General features: G+C 42.5%; 2 protein-coding genes across 5 annotated transcripts; one reads left to right on the top strand and one right to left on the bottom strand.

Annotated features, from left to right (window-relative positions):
* Positions 1–381: 381 nt before the first annotated feature.
* On the top strand, positions 382–3,631 carry LOC133847124 (probable RNA-binding protein 19). Its single transcript, XM_062281924.1, has 4 exons — positions 382–607; positions 667–2,948; positions 3,009–3,128; positions 3,198–3,631. Exons 1-4 carry the CDS (start codon positions 572–574, stop codon positions 3,529–3,531), a joined length of 2,772 nt encoding a protein of 923 aa, XP_062137908.1. The 5' UTR covers positions 382–571; the 3' UTR covers positions 3,532–3,631.
* A 1,122-nt stretch (positions 3,632–4,753) lies between these two features.
* LOC133849348 (active breakpoint cluster region-related protein) lies at positions 4,754–22,228 on the bottom strand. Of its 4 annotated transcripts, XM_062285365.1 has the most exons (14): positions 22,063–22,226; positions 20,791–21,356; positions 12,641–13,377; positions 11,308–11,923; positions 10,710–10,993; positions 10,487–10,640; positions 9,428–9,448; positions 8,220–8,318; positions 7,164–8,153; positions 6,721–7,104; positions 6,495–6,655; positions 6,289–6,428; positions 5,970–6,219; positions 4,754–5,904 (listed from the first exon to the last, which is right to left on the bottom strand). In XM_062285365.1, the coding sequence occupies exons 2-14, from the start codon at positions 21,160–21,162 to the stop codon at positions 5,715–5,717; spliced, it is 4,398 nt and encodes a 1,465-aa protein (XP_062141349.1). In that variant the 5' UTR covers positions 21,163–21,356; positions 22,063–22,226; the 3' UTR covers positions 4,754–5,714. The 4 variants fall into 4 exon arrangements, with proteins under 4 accessions (XP_062141349.1, XP_062141350.1, XP_062141352.1 ...); XM_062285366.1 differs by lacking the exon at positions 9,428–9,448; XM_062285368.1 differs by lacking the exons at positions 20,791–21,356; positions 22,063–22,226 and adding an exon at positions 18,959–19,326.
* Between the last annotated feature and the right edge of the window lie 398 nt (positions 22,229–22,626).

The raw sequence follows: 22,626 nt of genomic DNA, 5'->3' as shown, positions 1-22,626 counted from the left end.
GTCTCTTCTGCTCGAAGGAAGTGTACAAATTGCTTAGCAAGAGAGAGAGTCACGTTCACCTGCATCGCCTTTTCCTTTTCCACTGCTAATCACTGATAATGCAAAAGTGATTGATATGCCAAAATAGAGATAGAGCGCAATGCATGTGTTCGTTCGCTAGCATTACAAATATTTACATATTATTTATAGACGGAATGATGCACAAACAATAGAAGCTACGACACGGAAACGGCTAAAGGGTTAAAGGGGTCATGCATCAAGGCCAGCATTAAATGTAAGTATCGCAATTAATTCACAAATTTCAACAATATACAAATTTCCGTTAATATCAGTGTGATGTTAATTTTAAATTTGCCGCCTTAGCAGCACTGTTATTTTCAGATTTGGTTGGCATTTACAGCACTGTTAAGTTAACAGCATGTTGTTTGCTTCACAACACTACTTGTCAGTGTTGCCAGACTGCTTGCAATTGAACACAGCAATTCAGGCAACACGTGCGACCACCGTAAACAAAATGCATTGCCTGTAAACTTAATTTCATCACAATTTTGAAAGTCGGAAAAGTGAAAAAATGTCGCGTATTATAGTTAAACAATTGCCCAAGCAGGTGAGTGCAACAAAACGTACTGCAATTGACCTTATTTCAAAGCACACATTGATTTGCAGATCAGCGAGGAGAAGCTGCGCAATATTTTTGGTGCCAAAGGAACAATCACAGATTTGCAACTGAAATATACGGCCGATGGCAAATTTCGGCAATTCGGTTTCATTGGTTACAGCAGCGAGGCCGAGGCTGAAGCGGCCATCAAACACTTTAACAACACTTGCATTCAAACAAGCCGCGTAAAGGTGGAATTATGTGCATCGCTGGGTAGCGAGGAGAAGCCACAATCGTGGAGCAAATACGCCAAGGATAGCAAAAAGAATCTGGAAAAACAGAAGGCAGCTGAGCAGCCTGCAGCAGACGAGGAGGACAAGAAACGAGAAAAGAACAAGCAGTCTAAAGTAGATACCATACTGGGTAAGCATAAAGATGATCCGGCATTCCAGGAGTTTATGCAAGCGCACGACAAGACACGCTCGTTGTGGGCCAACGATGCGGGACTAAACACTGCCGAAACAGCCAAAGATGATGATGATGAAGATCATGAGGAGGAGAAGACGAATGCGGTTGCATCAAAGGGAAAAAGTGCCAGTAGCAACGTTGATGCTGCAGCGGAAAAGGAATCAGATGAGGAGAATGACGATGACGATGATAACGAGGAGGAGGAAGAGGAGACTGGCGAAAAGTTGGCCGAAAAACCTATCAGTGATCTGGAGTACATGAAGTCCCTGATGGCGGGCAAGCAAAGCGAAACCTCAACAGCCAAGCCAAAGGCACAAACACCGAAAGCAGACAAGAGTAATTTGGAGCTGTTTACCATCAAGATGCACAATGTGCCATACAACATAAAGCGTCAGGATGTTATCAAGTTCTTCAAGCCACTCAAACCGTATTCTGTGCGTTTGCCGAGCAAAGTGCATGGATTTTGCTATGTGGGTTTCAAGACGGAGAAGGATATGGCCAAGGGCATGCTGAAGAACAAGAGTTTCATCAAGGGTAAACAGGTGTTCTTCTCTGACTTTACCGAAAAGAACAAGCTGACCAAGGCGAATAAAAATGGTGAAACTGCAGCTCTTGGCGATGCGTCAGCAAGTGGCAGCAATGCCAAGTGGAAGCAACAGCAGGATAGTTTGCGCAGCGAGGAGAACATCTCGGATTCCGGCCGCATCTTCTTTCGCAATCTGGCATACACCACAACGGAGGACGATCTCCAGCAGTTGTTCAAACAGTATGGCCCTGTGGTCGAGATCAATTTGCCAGTGGACAAGATTACGCGTCAAATCAAAGGCTTTGGCACCGTTACATTTATGATGCCCGAGCATGCGGTGCAAGCCTTTAATGCGCTCGACGGCAGCGATTTTCGTGGCCGACTGCTGCATCTGCTACCCGGCAAGGAGCTGGACAATGCCGCCGACGAGCAGCGGGATATCGATAACGATGCCAGTCTTTCGTTTAAGCAGAAAAAGGCGCTGAAATTGAAGCAGAACGCACAGAAACCAATTGGATGGAACTCTTTGTTTCTGGGCGCCAATGCTGTGGCTGATCTGCTGGCTAAGCAGTTCAACACCAGCAAGGAGCGCATCCTGGACACCAGCGAAGGTGGCAGCAGTGCTGCCGTTCGCCTGGCGCTCGGCGAAACGCAAATTGTCATCGAAATGAAAAAGTTCCTGGAGGAGGAAGGTGTGCGTCTCAGCGCCTTCGATGAACCCAATCAAAAGCGCTCCAACACTGTGATATTGGCCAAGAATTTGCCCGCTGCAACCGACATCAAGGAGCTGACGCCGCTGTTTAGCAAATTCGGTCCGATCGGACGCATTGTGCTGCCCCCAAGTGGCGTCACAGCGCTCATCGAGTTCTGCGAACCATCCGAAGCACGACTGGCCTTCAAGAGGCTGGCCTACACCAAGTTCAAGAGCGCTCCGCTGTATTTGGAATGGGCGCCGGAGCATACGTTCACAAAGACACTGAACGGCGAAGCCATTATACCGAAGACCGAACCCAAAGAAGAGCCCGAAGTCAAGCAGGAGGAGCAGAAGAAAGAGACTGCAGTTGCAGAAGATGAGGATGATGAGCCGGAAGTGGAGACAACCATTTTCTTGCGTAATCTCAACTTTAAGACGACGTTGGAGACAGTGCGTAAGCACTTTCAGCACCTGGGCACCATTCACACTGTGGAGATAGCCAAGCGCAAGGATCCACAGAACCCACGAGTCCTCAACTCAATGGGCTGTGGCTTTATACAGTTTAAGAAAGCAGCAATCGCCTCACGCGCTCTCAAAGACATGCAATTGACCCAAATTGATGGGAATCTAGTCGAGCTCAAGCGCAGCGATCGTGTGCTCAAGTAAGTGACAAAATTCCCCTCATATGAACTGCAATAATATCAATTGATTATCCCTTTTAGCACTCAGATTGATACCGGACGTCGTCGCCAGGTGGAGAAGAAGCAACAGAATGGCACCAAGATTCTGGTGCGAAATATTCCCTTCCAGGCGAATTATCGCGAGGTGCGCGACATATTCAAGTGAGTGGCCAGACAAAATAGGATTACATTGTAAGCTAACATAACTAATTTGAATTCTCTATTTCACAGAGTTTTTGGCGAGCTGACGTCACTGCGCATGCCCAAAAAGATGACACCTGGCGAGGATTCACATCGTGGCTTTGGCTTCGTTGACTTTGTCAGCAAATCGGACGCAAAGCGCGCCTTTGATGCCGTAGGCGCCAGTACGCATTTGTATGGACGTCGTTTGGTACTGGAGTGGGCCTCCAAGGACGATCAAAACGATGTGGAGGAGTTGCGCAAGCGCACAGCAGCCAAATTCGATAATAATCAGGCGGCAGTAGAAGCAAAGCGCAGCCGTCGTGCCTTCTTCGATGTCGATAGCAATGTTCAACCGGTGGCTAACGAGGAGGACGAGGAATAATAGTTTTTAGCAAGGATAACTATATAGGACATAAAATGTACATTATCTAGATATGTATCTAAAACAAGAGAATATAATTCGTTAACTGCTTTTAATGTAAAGAAAAATAAATATGCTGCATTCTTGCGGTATGTATAAAACAAAAAGAATATTCGAATTCATTGCATACTTTTTGGGTTTTTTTTTGGCAGCGCAGAATTTTCTATTTATTGCCATATCTGGTCAGGATACTGCAGGATATTGAAAGGACGTGTCATTTTGAACTCACTGTTAGCATATCTATCGATTGGCATTCAAAGATTTTTAGAATCCAAAAAAAAAATAGCACCGAAAATTTTTACAGGGGTGAGCATACAAAATTTGGCCATAAAACACAAAATGTCCTTTATCTCAGCCATTTTAAGGACGATTTGCATGTCCTTCTCCAGATCGATATATCTTGGTGTAAGCAATCGAATGGTACTACAAAATCCTGGATTGTCCTTCAAACGGCCGAGTTACAAGGACCTTTTCGTATATGAAAAAGTTGCTTTAACTCGGGAGTCCTTTGCAGGAAAAGGACGAAAGTAGTGTCGAACGATAGCGTTGAAATAGGACTATCAACTAGCCAAAGGACATTCAAATCGCCCTGTTATTTTTCGAGATATTCAGGATTTTCTGTTTTTGATAAATTTCCGTTCGTCCCGAAGCTGAAATTTTACAAGTGTTGGATTCTTAGATGATCCCATTTTTTGTTGATGCCCATCGAAAGATTGAGTTTCCACAAATCGAGTGCAATAAATCCTTTGAAAATACGTAAGGATATGGCCGAGATATGATCACTTTTCTAATCTAATAATGAAATGTGCAGCAAATATTTTTTGTAGCATACTTTGAGGGTTCGCCAAGTTAAATTCCTACGACAAACCATAGATGGCGCCACTTAAGTAACTTTTTGTATATCTTCTTGCTGTTGATTTATGTTCGCCTGGTATTTGAGCTGCTGATTGAGATTTTTTTTGGGTCCCACGAGTTCAGTTCCGAAAGCAACTGATAGATGCCGCCACGCGAGTAACTTGCTGTATATCAGCTTACTGCTGATTTATGTTCGCCTGGTATTTCACCTGCTGATCAGGCACTTTTTAGACATTTAGACGCAGCAGCTTCGAGTGGCGAACAACAACAACATTAATGATGGTTTCGTAGCATACATTTCCGAGTTATTGAAGTCAGCATTTCTAAATAGAATATATTTTACTTTATTTTACGTTTCTGTTTATATAAAACCTAAGTAATTAATACAAAACAAGACGAAAAAAAAACAGAATCTTTTAAGCATACACATACATATATCATCATTACCGTGATCATTATTACACCATTATCATCAATATTCTCTTGCCGCAAACTAAAGACTTTGCATTTTGTTTTTTGTTTTGTTTGTTTGTGTGTTTAGTAATATGTATAGTATACTAAGTAGTAGTTAAATATATATATTTATGTATATATATATATATAGAATATAGATATAGTATGTATATGTATATTGTGTGTACTCGTAATATTGAAAATATTTGCCATTATCTCTCTCTCACATTCTCAATTTCATTCTGATTCTCATTCTTATCCATCGTATTAATTATGCAATTGTTGCAATAAGCAGGATGGGGGCGGGGCCAGGGGCCGGGGAGCTTGTGCTGCGCCTATGTATATGTATATATATATATATATTATTGTATATACGTTCCTTTTTTTTGTTGTATATCGATAAAGCATATAGTAGTTGTTCTTCTCCTGCAATTTGTTTTGTTTGTCTTCTAAGAATATACGAGCAAAAGCAGCTAAAAGCCATTGGGGGAGTTTAGGGAAGATGTCTAGTGTCCTCGCACAGGACACTAGAGCCGGGATTAGCAGCAAATAGTGTTGGACACTCTTCTACGCATGTACATCACGTGTGTGTGTGTTTGTGTCGATCGATTCATTGATTTGGGCCTCGATTTCGAGCACTTTTGTTCACTTTTGCTTATCGACTCGATTGACTAACAAATCATCAGTGTGTGTGTGTGTGTTTTGGACCGGGGGCGGGAGTTGTGAGCGTTTGAAGCATAGGCCATAAAGTTTTATGCATATGTAAATATTTCTTCTGTGTGTGTGCGGCAGAGTAAAGACAAAAAGACGTGGACTCCGCCTCAATGCCTGCCTGCTTAATCCTTTTTGATGCGCGCCTGCAGGAAACAGTAGAGTATGCCCGCCTGTGCCATGACATCCACGGTGCTCGCTGCCAGCGGATCCTTTTGCTTGACCTGCGTCTGTCCTGGTCTCAGCAATGTGGGACCAAAGACCATTGCCAGATTGTGCAGCGACATCTTGTTGTCCGTCTCCTTTTCGTGCACCCTACAAACAATGAATGAATGAATAATGTAGGAAAGCAATTGACATCGATAATTCAGTTCACTTACCTGATTAGATGATCGAGTATCAGATTGATGGAGGATTTGTTGGCTTGCGGTAGCTCCTCATACACTTTGAGCAGCTCGTTGATGCGTGTGGCTTCGTTGTTGTTGCTGAATGCACTGAATGTTTCGAAGAAGCGCGGATATAACAGATCCGAGAAGAGTGCCTCGGGCAGTTCGCGCAAGAATGTCTTCAGTATGCCAGTCACCGAATGTATATCGACTTCACGCAGCAGCTGCTCCGCCTCATAGGCATCTGTATTTGGGGGGGACAAAACATTAATTATTAGTTGGCTGCATTCTCAACTTGTTTTTCGACTCTTACCCGACTCAAAGGCTTTCTTGAGCTTGGCCAGATCGGAGGCAGAGCCGCTGACGCGATAGCAGCCCACCTCGAGCATGCCACGTCGCTCTACTTCCCGTATGCAGGCACTGATGATGAACGGAATGTCGCGTTTCTCGCGCCTGTCCAAGAGAAAGCGAATGAATAATTAAGGGCACTATTCACCAGTTACTTCAAGGCATACTTACTTTAATACTTGACTCATTTTGGCACCAAAGAGCGCACCAGGCTTTGTGGTGGCGCGACAAAGTTCGCCGGGCACAAAGCGGAAGCTGGCGTTCAGCTCGAGCGTCTCGCTCAGCTTGATGCTACGCGTCTGTGTCGTCTCCGTCAGCCAGCTGCGACTCAGCTGCAATGCAATTGAAATGGAATTGTTAACAACAGCTTGAACAGATTCAATAGACTCTCTCTTACCTTGAGTATGTGCTTGGCGCGTAGCAGCGGTCGCTCCTTGTCCTCGTAGAGCAAGATACGCACATTTTGACTGCCCTCGAGCTCGAGCATGAAACTCTCGTTCCACAGCGGACACTGGCTGCGGCAGATCATCTTGGTGGTGGCCTTACGGAAATAATGGCCATATGAGTCGACCTCAATGCAGATGTACAAGTCGGCTGCCTGCTCCAGTCCCTGCAGTCCCTGAATGCCCATGTGCAGATCGCCAACGAGCAGACTCTCGTCGTTTGTATTGCGCATCAGATACGAGCCCATTTCAGTCTTCATGCCCTTCTGCATGGCCACAATGAAAGCGGTCACCTCCAGCGAGTTGATCGTGTTGGCGCCAGGCAGATTGCACTTTTGCTGAAAGAGTTAAAAGAATGTTAAAGTCTCTGAAATCGAATCCTTATATTTTCACTCACCTTGAGCGACATTATCGAGTCCATCCACTGCGTGCGCTCAAAGTCCGAGCTGAGGAAGAAGGTCATGGTCTTGTTGTTCGCCTTGTTGCCCAGTCGCAGCACCAAATTGGGCGTGGCCAGCACTAGCTGTGACTCCAGATCCGCCAGCTTGCGTCGATACTTGTCGCCGGTGCGTACGCCATTCGACTCGAGTATCAGTTGATCGCGCACCGAGCGCAGATTGCGCTTCACTTGCGAAATGTTCGCGGGACTAGATTCCTTGAGGTCGGCAACCAAGTCCGACTCCTCGTAGGCATTGACATCCTTGAGCGGTATAAACCATTTGAGCTCATAATCGATGCGATCACGCCCCAGTGCCTTATACTTGGCGCACGCAATCACATCGTTGAAGAGGAACAAATGCCGCAGCTTGCGATGGCCATCGACGAGCTCGACAATGAACGAGTTGCGGACCATGCGACGCAGATTGCGATTCGATTCCGTTGGCAGACGTTGATTAACCACATTGAATTGATTGAGAAAGATCTGTATGTTCTTTTGTGCCTGCTTCAGCGGCTGATGATCGGGATGATTGGCCGGTGTCTCGCGCAGCAGATCGTTGAAGACGAGCGCATTGATTTGCACTCTTGCCACCGGTTTGTGCAACAGATCCTCCAGCGTCAGCGATTGTTCCGTCTGCAGATTGACCACAATCGTTGAGACAATCTTTTTGAACTGCGGATTGTTCGCGCTGCACTTCTTCACCGTATCAATGGCCTGGCCATAGTTATGCAGAAATGCGCTATACAAATCAAACATATCCGCCAAACGCTTAAACGGTTCTCCGATCAACACATCGCCGCCCTCGTGGGCGACAATTGTCTTTAGATCGCCGAGGAATGCGGTGTGCACCTCGTGCAGTTCATCGATTTTAAAGAAGATCGTATTCTCCTCATCCTCCTTGATCACAGGCTGCGATGTGCCCAGCGTCGCGTGTATCGCTCGCTTGTACTGTGGAAAATGTAGTTTGAATTAGTTATAGAGTATTTGACAATTCAAATCTGATCTTTTACTCACCTGTATCATCTTGTTCAGACATTCCACGTAGATCGTCTCGCTGTGGATGATGGAGCTCAGTATGGAACGTATTTTGGCACCACGAGCATTGCCAGACAGCTGCAGGGAACAATTGTAAGCATTAGCTTTACATATTTTACAATTACTACACATAAGAATAAATAATATATTTCGTGTAATCTACAGATGCTTGCAGGGAGGAGCGCATGTTATCTACAACCCTTGCACCGCTTGCAACATGTCAACAAAAGCCAAAGAAAATGGAGCACATCACAAAGGTAGACAAATGTAACATAAAGTATATAATATAGTGTGATACATATAGAAATTTATATACATATAATATGTGTTGTAGTAGCTGGAAGGAAGTGAACGAGATATGTACACGGGAACGAGAGAGTCGGATAGATGGTGACAGAGCGAGAGGGCAACATACACACTATGCAGTAATAAACTTTCTAAAAAAATAATGGTAGAAATAATAATCTAATATTCTACACTAAAATAAGTTTGATGAGTCTAAATTGAAATATTTATTATAGATATTCTTCTTCAAGAGAACTATTATATTTAAGTCAAATGTTAATTAGAGCTTTGTATATTTAACTAAATTTTATTTTCGAACTAGAATAGAAATTATCGTGAATATTTAAATTGATTCGGCTTTTTAAAGAGATTTGCAATCAAACTATGATTTAATTGGCTCACTATTATTTACTACAATCTGAAGTTCAGTTTTTACTAATGCTACAACTCATTAAAATCTTTTTGGAATCGTTCTCTGAGGACAAATAATTTGCATAGTGCAAGGATTGAATGCAAGTGTGTGTGTGTGTGTAAATGGTGAATGAATATGTAGCTATGTTTGTGTGTGTGATAACAATAATAATTTTGGGAGAACACAATAAAGAAGGCAACGAAAAAGTGTGAACCAAAATCGCATTGAACATTTAACACTGAAGAAGAAGCGCGCATTCAGATAAAAGCTAAACAAATATGTATATAGTAAATAAATTTACACAAGTACGTAGAGTATGTACATAAGCATTGAATATACAGTACTATATACAATACTATATATGTATATATAGGCACAATCATATGCGAGGACAACAATGACAACAACACAATAACAGTAACAATAAGAAATAACGAGAACAAACTAAAATAGAGCTGAGTCTAGGCTTGGACAAGTGTTCGGTACTCACAAGTATCGCTGACACTAAGTTCTGTTGAGAGAAAGTAAAAAAAAAGAACAAAATAAAACGAATAAAATAAAATAAAACAAAGAACAAAAAAGAGAAGTTGTGGAAAATATTAAGAGAATAAAATCGTTGGTTAGTAAATATTATCAGATATTAGTTAGCATTAAATATTATTTGAAAAAAAAAAGTGTTCTCAATCGATTATTATATTATAATTTCAAGAGAGATCAGCTCTTTTTATCTTAAGCGACATATGAATTAATCCCGTAATTATGGATTCAAAAAGCGTTAACAATATTGCCACTCACAACTCGTTTAATGCAAGCGCAGTGCATTATACATCAATAGTTATTATCGAATACGCTTAACAACGTTTCTAGTAGCCAATTAAAGAAGCAATTTGCATACAATTTTAGGGCAACTTATGGAATGCGAATGTCAGTTTAATTGAAATTGATATTGAATGGGTTAATGGGCTAATAAAATTGTTTAAATATATAGAGACAATATCAAATTGGGATCAGTTTGTAATCGTTTGAATATGTGAAATTGATTTTCACTGAGAAGATTCAAATCGCAGTTGAAGTAAAGATGATTGCATACCTCATTCGCAGTCTGAACTGTTTCCTTGTTGGCGTTAAGCAAGTCAAAGATAAATGAACTGCGCGGCGCAGGCCACAATGAAGAAGAAGGCATTGCGCACAGCTTCGAAGAACTGTTGTTGAAACAGTTGCTTTCGCTTGAGCTGAAGCTGAGAGCTGCAGTCAGAAAATATCAAACGAAACAATTTGCGCAAAGAATTGGTGAAATTGTGTGTGGCAATTAGAGGCGAGTGCGCTGAGTCATTAATCGATACGAGTTGAATCGTTGCAACTGCAGCAATTAGTCTGTTAGTTGTTTGCACAAAAGCACAATACGTGTGATTCAATAGCAATCAACTTTGTTAGGGGGTTAATACAACAGCAGCAGTAGCAGCAGCAGCAGCAACAGTCTAAACAAATCAAAGCCATAAAAACAAAACAGCTGAATGATAGAACTTGAATCACAAAAGTCACAACGCACCTTGCGTAATGCGCCTGGCGTCTGTGATGTGGATGATGATGACGTCGTCGTCATCGTCGTCTGTTGCTCGTCATGCGAGATGGTCCGCAAGATGGGCGGACCTTCGTACTCGCCATCGCTGTCCAGCGAGCTCGAGCGCGTCTCGTTGCTCTGACTGTAAGCAAAAGAGATGCAATGAACTTAGTAAACGTTTCAGTTACATAATAATCAATTAGATAGTTACATAAAGTAGTCAATGTTGACATAGTTGGAGGTACGGCCGGGAGATTCGGGATCCGTCACGCTCGCCTGACTGCTCAGCTGTGCCATCGGCAGCGTGCTGCCCGGCGTCGACAGATCGTCGCGACTGGAGGAGGAGCCAGTGCGTCCGGGCTTGATAAACACATACTCGCCATCGCCATTATCAAGCGGAACGCTGTCATAGTACGGCTCGTTGTCCGCCTGCTGTGCGTTCGCCGCTTTGGCGCTGTCCGAGCTCAACGATGACACCGACTCGTAGCTCTTGATCTGCAAGACGAATATGATTAGATGTGGAATAGGAAACTATAATTACTAATGACTGCATCGATCGATTCGATTCGTATCCGATGCCAACTTTCGATAGTAACTGCAAGCTATCGATAGTAAGTTGCAGTTGCTAGCAACTATTGATAGTCGGTATAATAACGGCAAACTATCGATAGTCGTTATAGTAACTTCAACTATCAATAGTTAGCATAGTAACTGCACACTATCGATAGTCATCATAGTAACTGGAACTATCGATAGTTAGTACAGTAACTGCAACTATCGATAGTTAGCATCTTTAGCTGTGCACTCACCACCTCCGATATGCCTTGCGAGGCAAGCGATTCCTTGCTCCTTGCCGTCTCCGCATCGCTAGCCTGCAGTGAGGCACGCGACTTCTTCTCCAGACTGCTCGTTGAGCTGCTGTCGACGGCCGCCAGTTTGGCCGTCTTGCTGAGACTGCCCGTTGGCGAGGCGCCCACAATGTTGTTGCCACGCCCCGCGAGTGGCGTCAGCGCCCGCCCCGGTGTGGATGCAGTGCGTCCCAGGCTGCCGCCATTCGATGTGCTCAACGCATCGCTGCGCTTTGCGTGCTCCAAGCTATCGGTTTTGCCCACCATTTTGCGGCCAAGCTCCTCCATTAGCTCGGGTGTGTTGGCCAGCTTGCTCAGCTCGGGCGTTGTCTTGCGATTGGCCGTATACTTCGACTCCAGACTCTCCGATGACTTTTGCCGCAATATGTCCGATGGCTTAATGTTGCGCTCCAGCGAACTGCCCGGACTCTCGCCCGAACTGTTCGCCCCCAGTGGAGGCAGTGGCATCGTGCTGCCCACATACGGTGTCTCGCGCTTCGGCGACGATGACAACTGATGCTGTTGCTGGCTGGGAATGGTGGGCGGCTCGACGCGTCGCACGTTCTTTGGCGGTGGTCTGAGGGAGACGCAAGAGAAGATCACGATTAGCAGCTGGCAGTGATTGTAATAAGCAAAGACTATCGAGTGTTATCCTTGAGTTATAGGCACTTACAAAAAGATAGACGGGGGAAGGCGAACAAACAGTCGAAGAATATTTTAGGTACTTATCAATAGAAACACCGACATACCAACGGATTAGTCCTTAAGTGATTGGTATTTATGTAGGACAGACTGAATTATAATTAACTATATGAAAACAAAGACAGACAGACACAGACGAAGAATAAATCTAACGTAGTCTCTGAGTAATACGCATTTGTATAGAAGGACAGACAGACAGACGGAGCATAAGGGTTCTTAGCATAAGGGGTTCTCCCTCACAGCTAGACAGGTGGAACAGACCGTCAGACAATAGAAATAACGACAGACAGATGAAGAACACTTATAAAGTAGTATTGAACTTAGCTTGAAATAGAAGGACAAAATAAAGGATAATAATTGTAATGTGTATTTCCATCAATTAAGTATGGTTTAGTCCGTATGTCTGTCTGTAAACGTAGCTAGATCTCCGAAACTATAACAGCAAATCCTAAAAAATTTTTAACTAATAATCCTCTAGACTCGAGCCAAGCTATGTTTCTCTCTAGTTCTCCCCAGTTAACTTTAAACATACAATGTAAATAATTATCTCTTCGCAACTAATGTTGCTCCATCGTAGTGTCACTTTGCTTACCTGGGTGGCATTTTCTTTTTGGCCTCGGACGCTGAGACGGATGTGGACATGGCCAACGATGGGGACAACGGTGGCGCCGTCGCCTCTACAGCTTTGTTGCGCTGCTCGGGATAATGTCGGGCGAATGTCGATGGTGGTGTCGATGTTGACGACGACGAATTCGCTGCTGACGATGATGATGTGTCATTGACCGTCGTCGTCGTCGACGATGTCGTTGTCGATGCTGCAGCATCATCGATGTCTTTGTCTTTGGCCTCCTTGACCTCGATGACGGTGACAAAGTGTGATGTCGACTTGCGCAGCGGCTTCGACTGCGACAGCGACTGTTCCTTGTCAGCATCTCCGCCCCCACTTCCGCTTCCACTTCCACTTCCACTCGCAGTTGCAACTCCTGCCTCCTGCTTGTTATCATTCGGTGCTGTTGTCCTTTGTTCGTTGGCCTTGTGGGCACCGGTGCCAATGGAGGCAGCCAGCTCAGTGATGCACTGCTGCAGCGCTCCATTCGCGTCCTTCTCGTTGCCGCTGTCTTTTTTATCCTCACGCTCGAAGCTGTGCTCCGTCATGCTGCGCTTTCCCGTCGGCGGGGCAGAGCTCAATCCACCACCGCTGCCACCTCCCCCGCCGCCATCGTTCTGTGTATTCTGTGTGTATTTGTTGTCGGTGCTCAAGGACAGCCTGTCCTTGTCCTTGCCGCCCGATGACGCAGTTGATGCCTCGCGTAGATTCAAACTAGATTTCTGCAACCAGACAAAAGACAAAGACAAAAACAAAAGCGAATTGTGAATAAACACGTGTGTGAATGGTGAATACAAATTGCAATTACAGTTAAGCAAAATATGCAATCAACTTTCAGTACTTTCAAATCCTCTACGTGCACAATTGAAGAGGGTCTATTGAGCTGTTTAAAGTTAGCGTAACAAATAAAAGATGTACAAAAGGAAATACATTTTTGTATATAGATTATGCACTTAAATGACAAATCATTTTGATTAACCAAATTCATATCAAATCTTTTCATCTTTTCTCATGAATTTTACACTTTTTAAGATTACAAAAAATTACCAAGAAAATCTTTCTAGATAAGAGTCTTAACAAGACTGTTACCAATTGGAATTGCTCAATTATAAAATCTTTTTCATTCCATTCTTTTGCTTACTATGATTCAATCTTATATCTACTGTTCTGGTTCCTAAACAAACAACTGAAATATTCCGTAAATTTCGAAATAGTTTACTTGCAAACTCAACTCTTTGTTAAGATATCTTTTTCTCTTTTCCAAACTAATAAGCGTAATAGCTTAATATATTCATGAAATGAATGTAAATGTTTTCATTGAAGGTATTTCTCTGTTTTTACTTTGGTCTTCAACGCACGTGCTGTTGATTTCCCAGTATAACTCCCGGATTGCTGTCGAGCAGTGAGCTGTTAATGGGGGGAATTACGAGTTCATAATTGACATAAAGAACAGATGTGCTCTGGCTGGCTGGCTTGGCCACAGCTAAACTTAGTCAGCGTGAAGCAGATGTGGCTTAAGGCAGATTAATTGAAGAAGTGAAGTCAAGAAAGCTGAAGCTGAAGCCGAAGCCGAAGCTAAGCGTAATGATTAAAGTGGCAGAATAATATGAGAAATGCGAGCTGTAAACGTGTGATAAAAGTGGGCAAGACAAACTTGCGAGAAGTATCGAGAAATGTATCTTGAATAGCTTTTGACTTTCGGAATGTATGCGGCGATAAATAAGGAATTCAAACAATTAGTAAAGTTTAAATAGTTGTTTCTTTTTTAGATTTATTAATTTATTATCGCAAATTAAAGTCAATGCAGAGCATTGTTTATTGTTGCGACTCCGCAGAGTTATGGCTTTTTTCTTTACGTGTGTTTACGTGCAGCGTGTAGCGTAAAAGTTGAAACCGTTTTTCGTTTCTTTAGCAATGCCAGATTGCCGCAGATAAAAAAGGGAACAAGGGTGTATTCATTTACACCCACAACATTTCAGACATTCAGACGCTTGATTCGTTTATAGTTTGAACTCGAATGGCATAATAAATAATCTGTGTGTGTGTGTGTGTTGCTTCGTGGAAATGGAGCAATGAGTTCAGCATTCAATCAAGGTTTGTGTCGTCGACAAAGACTTGCGAGACTCGGGGCGTATACGCAACAACAACTAATTGAATGAGTTGCAAAAAGGTCAACAGGCTGAGCATGCCGAGCAGCGCCATCTACAGTTCAAAGATCCTTCGAGCACTGCACTGCCAATTGAAAGCAGCCCAGACACTCCCCCTATCCGACACTCCACCAACTGTGGCAACTGGCTCCATCTAGAGGTCATTTGCTCATGCTAGGCACGTAACGCATTTCTCTAACACGTTGCGAGCTTACACTTAACAGCAACAGCAACAGCAACAACAACAACAGCAAGCGAAAAAAAAGCAAAAGCCCGAAAAAAACAGAGTCTTGACTGACTGACAAATAAGCCAAACTTGGCGTGTGCGTGTGCTGGGGCATATTTCTTTTTGGCCAAATTGTTTTTGTCTACAAAAAAGTGAAAACTATACAGAAAAAAATCAACTAAAAGAGAGCAACTTTTTAATGTGTTTTGTTTGATTTTTTGTGTGCAAGCGAAATAAATAAAGAAAATTGGCAACAAAATTCGTGTTTTTTTCCCGCATTTATTTTACTTTTATTGTTGTTGTACTCGAATATGCCAGTGAGTGTTGGGGTGGGGGTGAGCACGAGCTCAACAGCAGCCGGCAACAGTTGCACATGTGTGTGTGCGTGTGACGACTCTGTGTGGAGCTCTGTGCTTGTGTGTGTCCAAGCGAAGCGAAGAAGAAAGCGTGCAATAAAAGTTGACGGCGAAGGTCGAACACACACACACACACACAGAGACATACATACAGGCAGAGACAGACACGCGCCCACTCACTCACACACACACACACAGGCACAGATGGAGACTGACAAACACACGCACTTAGCCAGACAGTTAGAGCTACATTAGAAATACTCACACTCACACTCATACATATGCACACTCACACATTTAACGAGTTTTGTTTTATCGTCAAAATGAACTGAACTGAGCTGAGCTCAGCTTCAGCTTCAGCTTTTTTGGCCGCCACGCAAGTCATGCAGTCGCTGCTCACTTCTCACTTCTCTCACTGCGGCTTTTTGCTCGCATATTCGTGTGCGCCATGTCGATACAATTATTTAGCATATTTTCAATCAACACACACACACACACACACACACCCAATACTCGCACACGCAACACAACACACACACCCATATATAAATACTTGCAAACTCATGTAGTCGACAACAAGCTGGTGTGAATGTGAATCATGAGCAATAACAACTAAAACAACAACAACAACAACTGAAACGGCAACTTAAAGCATCACATTTGTTTGTTTGTTGTTGTTAAGTGTGAAATGCGCCAAGAAAAGTGCCAAAAAAGGAGCAGCGCAGCAGCAGCAAAATCATTTCACGTTAACAGACAAAATGTTAACATTAACAATTCTTTAACAGCATGTTAAAGATTCTTAAACTGTTACCAAAGGAATGATCAGTGATCACTTCTGCAGCTTGACGAAACTTAACGAAATTCAATTGAACGGCGTTTAAACTAAGCAATTAGAGATGCAGAAATAACACCCAAGATTAAAGATTACAAATTCACAGAAAAATATATAGTAACACATGGGCTGAAAAGTCCCGGGCCTAACAAAGAAAACACGCCTTTTTTGGATCAAAATTGGCGTTACTCACTAATTTAATCTTTATCAAGAGCATCGCAATCATTCCAGAGCCGCTGTAACATTTCAATATAAATTTTTTAGAAAGATTTATTTTTTGCCTCAAAATAGGCTTCAATTTCGGTGATAACCTCTTCATTCCTACGATATTTTTTACCGGCGAATATTTTTTCATGACTGCGAACCTCCAGAAGTCGCTGGGAGCCTAATCTGGCGAATACGGTGGATGTGGGAGCAATTCTAAGCTAAATTCATGTAGTTTTGTCACTGTCATTGAATCATGAACACATTCTTGTTGATGGTCAAAAGTGAGCAAACGCGGCAGCCACTTTGAAGAGAGCTTTCTCATAGTCAAATGTTCATGCAATATTAGGCCAACATGTTCTTTTGATATCTTTACGATGTTAGTTAACTCATGCAAATTTAATTTTCGATCATTCAAAACGATTTTGTGGATTTTTTTGATGTTTTCTGGTGTGACCTCCCCATTTAGACGTCCACTGGGGTCTGCATCATCGGTGTCTCTACGACCAAGTTTGATTTCAGCAAACCAACGTTTAATTGTTGTTTCTGATGGAGAGGAGTACCCATAACACTATTCAAGCCAAAACTGTGCTTGAACGGTATTTTTTCCCATCAAGGAGCAGTGTAAGATTAGAACACGAAATTGCTTTTGATCCATTGTTTTGAAAATAGCAAAAGTAGTGTCACTCTTAGCTCAATAACTTACAAACTAATGAATAGAATATCATGAAATTTTAGCAGCTGTCTTCTGAAGGATTGTATTAACTGAAAAAAAGGTGATTGCAAAAAAACTAGCGCCACCTATGTGTAAGGCCCGGGACTTTTCAGCCCACGTGTTAATACATTTCGTTTATTAAAAAGCAAAGTTCTTCTAGCATATAAAGGGCGTGTTAAATGAAATTTTTTCAACTACTGCACTCAGTTTCTAGTTGAATATTTTTTATCGGTTCGAAGAGCAGATGAAACAGTCAGCTGTTGACTGATAAAAAAGAAAAGGCGGCGTGCTGAAAGCTTTGGAACATTCTATACTAGCATGACATTTCAAAATAATTATATTTTGTGACATTTCCCAATTGTTAACAACACAACAAAAATAATTGCTGATGCACAGGTGGCATTTATAACATAACATAAACATGTTATCATTTATCATTAGGAAATCGGAATTATTATTAACTAAATGTATTCGATTGTCAACTAACTACAGCTTTAAATAGAAATACCGAACTCTAAGAGAAACTTGCATGAACTTTCATGGCATTGATTCTACATTTTTAAATGTAAATACATATATGTTTTAAATAATACAGAAAAGAAGAGGCTAAAGTAGGGGTTGAAGTGCTTTATCCGTTTCTGTTTTAATCACAAAACAAAAGTCAATTGAATTTCTGGAATACTTTGCAAAGTGACAGAAGAAACTTATCAACATTAATGTACGCTGTGTATAGTAATTAAACCATTATTTTAAAAGGAATACTCATCACAAATACATGTCTAGCTCCATTCATTCAGTTCTCTTCTCATATAAGATAATTATTAATTTATCTGTCAGCTGTTTTCCACTTTCAGGTCTAATCATTGCTCTCAAAAGGTTGCTTGAAAAACTCTCGAGTTTATTATGCGAACGTTATGAAATTTGCAGAATATAAAGATAAGCGACAATGCAAAAGAACAAAGGCTTTTAAATTGTTTATTTTTCTATTGAAAGCAAAGAAGAAAATGCGATGAATCTCTACGGAAAATCGACCTTTTGGCGCATATTTTCAAGGGTATACAACTTAAGTTTATCTTTGCAAGCTGGTTTTTTTTTTCGGGGCTAATATAAAGCATTACTATCGACTAATTTGGTAGTGGGATTATTTCCCCAGCTCTCGGCTCCCGGTGCAAAATGGAAACTCGTCTAATCAGAAACGCTTCTAATCATATTTCAATTGGCCAAAAACAAGCTGCAGTCTATAAAGTACAAACGTATTATGAGTAGGCTATATGAAGTGCCTCCCCCTTCCCCTCCTCTTCTAACTTCTTCACTCGCTCTCCCTCTCCACATACACGCACGCTCTCTCCCTCGCTCTCTCTCTCTCGTTCGCTGTGGCGCCTTTGCTGTCTTTGCTGATAGCTACACCAGCTGCTTATCAACTGCGAGCGAGAGAGAATGGCACAGAGATTTGGATTTTGTCGTCGTCCAAAGAGGACTGCGAAAGAAGGGCATTGCATGCATATGTATGTGTGTAGATATTTGCATGTGTGTGTGTGTGTGTGTGTTGGGCTTGACGCATTCTCTTAACGTGTTGCTGCTTAGCTCTTTTCTTTGGACTGCTGTGTTGTTGTTGTTTAAGTCCTATAGACTAGCCGCACACCATTTTTTATGACTCGCTTCGACTCGATGTGTAAGTAGTATGTGTGAGTGCGTACTTGCGATAAGTTTATTGATTTCAACTTGTGATAAATATACAATAAATGCTGCGCACACACACACACACAATCCAATATATTCACACACACACACTCGCTTATTCATTGTGTCTGCTGATTACGCACCCCTCTGGTCCATAATTTGAATTTCTCCTTGAAGGAAGACATGCTCCTTAAGCAGCAGCAGCGCCACTTTATTTGTTGTTCTTCTTTAATACACACAAGCAGTCAGATGTTTTTGTTGTTGTTAGTAACTGCAATTGCCAAAACGAGCCGAAGACGAACGCGAACACGACACGAGCACGAGAACGACACGGACACAAACACGAAGCTATTGATAGCCGAGCTCCGCCCTGCGTTTGCAAGAACAACAACTAAGTAGTTAAGGCAAAAAGCAAAACAGCAACGCTAGCTGCGACGTCGACTGCGACTCCGACTGCGACCGCGACTGCAACGCTGACGTTGACCACGAAATTTGAGTCAACCGAATTTGAAAAGCACAAGTTAAAGTCACACACGCCAAAAAAAAAAAAAAAGAAAATATTGAAGTTAATAAACAAAATCAAATATAAAACACTGGCACACAAACAGATAAAAAAAAACAATACGCACTTTAGCCGATGTCGTTATTATTATTGTTATTATTTTTCTTTTTACGTAATTTATTTATTTTGCATTCATTTATTTATTATGAAATGCAATTCTTTGTTGTTGCTGCTGTTGTTGTTGTTGTTGTTGCACTGCCGGTTCAAGGCAGAGCGCGCGCGCGGTTAACGCGGAGCAGACGACGCGTGGACAACAGCTAGGTGGGGAGGGAGAGAAGAAAGGGGTGGGGACTGGTGGGCACCTGGCACATTCAACATTGACCGGGTAACGTTACTTTTTGTACTTATTTTTCGGGGTCCCGTTGTTATAGAGCGAACACTGCTGACTGCTGAAACACGGCGACTCGCGACAATGACAACGACGGCGGCGACGTCGACGATGCGGCTGCGGGAGCTGAGAGAGTCGCAGTCACAGTTACAGTCGGAGTCGACGACGCGCAAAACCGAAAGAAAAGCACAAACACAAACACACACATGCAGATAGGCATGCATAGACACTGCGTGTGTGTGTGTGTGCGTAGATAACGGGCAAAATTAAAGATATCGAAGTGGGAGAACAGACGAACGCACAAACGAACGGACAGACGAATAATGGAGGAAGAGCGCGCTCTTACGGTGTACGCTTAAGTGTGGGAGGGGGTGAGTGGGGGGAGGTTCAAGAAGAGCGTCATCAGCTGCAAGGGCACGCAATTAGCTGCAATTCAAATGCTTGAAAACTACTCGAACCGTTCCGGCTGTGTTGCATAAAGCGCCGCTAAAGCACAAACTTACATATAAACCGGTTCAGTTAACTTGAACCGTTTCGCAAAATGTTGAGAATGACAGTGAAGTTTAAAGGTATATGAAAAATTAAAGGGATATAGTACAAAATACAGCGAACGATTGGGAAAGCCATATTCAAGTAACTTGAAACGTTCAATTAAATTATTAGTACCGTCATTAATTATGTATATTTAAAAGGAAAATAAAATCCACCAAATATATTAAAATTCCAGATAAGCACCAAGTCATATTTCGAACCGGTTCGTTAAACCATTTGGAAATAATTTCTTTTAGTTACAGGGCATTTTCAGCGCTCAGCTAGCTGAACAAGTTTGTCGCTCCAACCGCGCTGATAAGCATTGATAACAAAACAACGGGACAACCAATGGAAAGAGGGAGCGAAAGGGATTGGCTGCCTACAAAATGCGAAATGCTGTGCGCCTGGTAATAGCTAACGGTTAACGCAATCACAAAACTCTCACTCTTGCAAGATCAGAGCACAACAATGACTGCAGATAATCAAGCAACAATAATAACAAAAGCAATAGCAATAACAATATTAATAAGAGTAAGGAATACAATTGCACTTACAAAGTCTTTGTCCACGCCCGCGTTTGCATTTCCAGTTACGCTGCAAGTTGCGCCATTTGCAGCAGTAGCAGCTGTAACATTGTTGCTGCTCCCACTGGGTGCATTGGCTGCATCTGCTGCGCCTGGATTGGTAGCTGCCTCAAAGAGTGTTGTGGGATCACCGCCAGATTCACGATACTTTTCCACATCCGATAGCAAACGCTCCAAATACTCCACATACAGTGTTTCCTGTTCGAGTTCTTTGCTCAATTCGGCAATTTTGATCTTGTGTCGTTCGAGACTGGCGCGCACATCTTGCTCCCAGGCATCGGAGAGTGAGCTTTGTGGAAAGCGTTGCATCCACAAACGTTGAAAGTCATTGAACACGCTCATTGCAAACTACAAAACAAAGCGAACAGCAGCAGCTGCAACTCCACCTGCCTCCCTGCTGCCTGCCTTCACTTTTCCTTTGATTTTTCCTTAACCCTTTGTGCAATTGGGTGCTGGAGTTAGTTGGGCTTGATTGGAGAGCGAAAGCTTTGCCTTGGGCTTAGCTTTTATGTAAGCGTTGCGTAGCCCTGGTCCGCCTGCAAAGGTGAATATGTGAACGTGCATTTGTGTAAGTGTGCGAGTGCGTGTGTGTGAGTGCGTGTGTCTGCAGGAGAGCACTCGCTCTCTCTCTCTCTCTCTGCATCCTGGATCAACAACAACAATAATAAGAGAACAGCAGCTCAACAAATCATCAACAACAACAAGAAGTAGACGAGCAAGAACAACAACAGTAGCGACTGCAGCAGCAGCATCACGACTTTTGAAAGGGGTTCAGTTTCAATTTTGTGTTTCTGTTTTGTTCTTTTGCTTTGCTGCTGCTGCTGCTGCACTTGCTGTATACGCTTGTAGTTGTTGTTTTTGTTGTAGTTGTGGTTGCTGTGTAGCCGTTGTAATTGTTGTTGCTGCCCTTTCTCATTCGCATACACACACACTATAACACATATGCACATTCGTAGGCCTGCATAAGTGCAACTGCGACAAAAGATGCTCGCTGCCTTTTTTTTGTTTTTACTTTTTTAGTTCTGTTTTTTTTGTACTCTTAGCCAAGGCCAAAAAGTTGTTGTGCATCTTCAGCCAGCAGCACCAGTAGCACAGCAACAACTATGGATTTTAAAAAGAGGCGCAGACGCATTCATTTTGTTCACACACACACATATGCAGTGCCGCTCCTGTTGTTGTTGTGGCTGCTGGCTGCGCCCATTGAACATCATAGATGGCCTATACCACTTAAAGCGCACTTACAATATGCAGATCCTTTTTGGGAGGCCCGACCGACGCGCCGTTTTATATTTATTTCGTTTCGATTGCCATTTCACTGTGCATTATTTAATTCCAATTAGATTTCGCTTCGCGTACCAAAAAAAAAAAATCACTTCGCACACACATATAACCGACGACGACAAACACATACAACGAACGCAAGCAGATGAGAAGACATTTGCATATGTATGCATTTGTATTAGGTACAAACAGGGTGACCGCGAGTGGCATTTCAAAATATACTATTAAAAGTCGCTAAATATACCAAAAAAATGTCACTTCCACATTGTTAGCTTGGTTACACTGTGTTAAATGTGGGGAAATTTTCGAAAAGTAAGCGTCTTATTTCTTACAAATTTTTGACTGAAAGTTTAACCAAATTGATGGAGCAATTTTTTAATATAATTAAAATAGTATGTTTAAAAATGCAAATAAGAATTTTGAGTTTAAGCTTAATGTATATGAGACATTAATTGGTAATTTTTAGTGTATTGTATTGATAACTACCCGCGACGCTTATTGGATTAGCAGAATGTCTTTTCCAAC

The sequence above is a fragment of the Drosophila sulfurigaster genome, chromosome X (assembly GCF_023558435.1).
Source record: "Drosophila sulfurigaster albostrigata strain 15112-1811.04 chromosome X, ASM2355843v2, whole genome shotgun sequence".
NCBI classification, from domain to species: Eukaryota; Metazoa; Arthropoda; class Insecta; order Diptera; family Drosophilidae; genus Drosophila; species Drosophila sulfurigaster.
The sequence above is the reverse complement of the archived record's forward strand: the minus strand, read 5'-3'. Positions and strand labels throughout refer to the sequence as shown.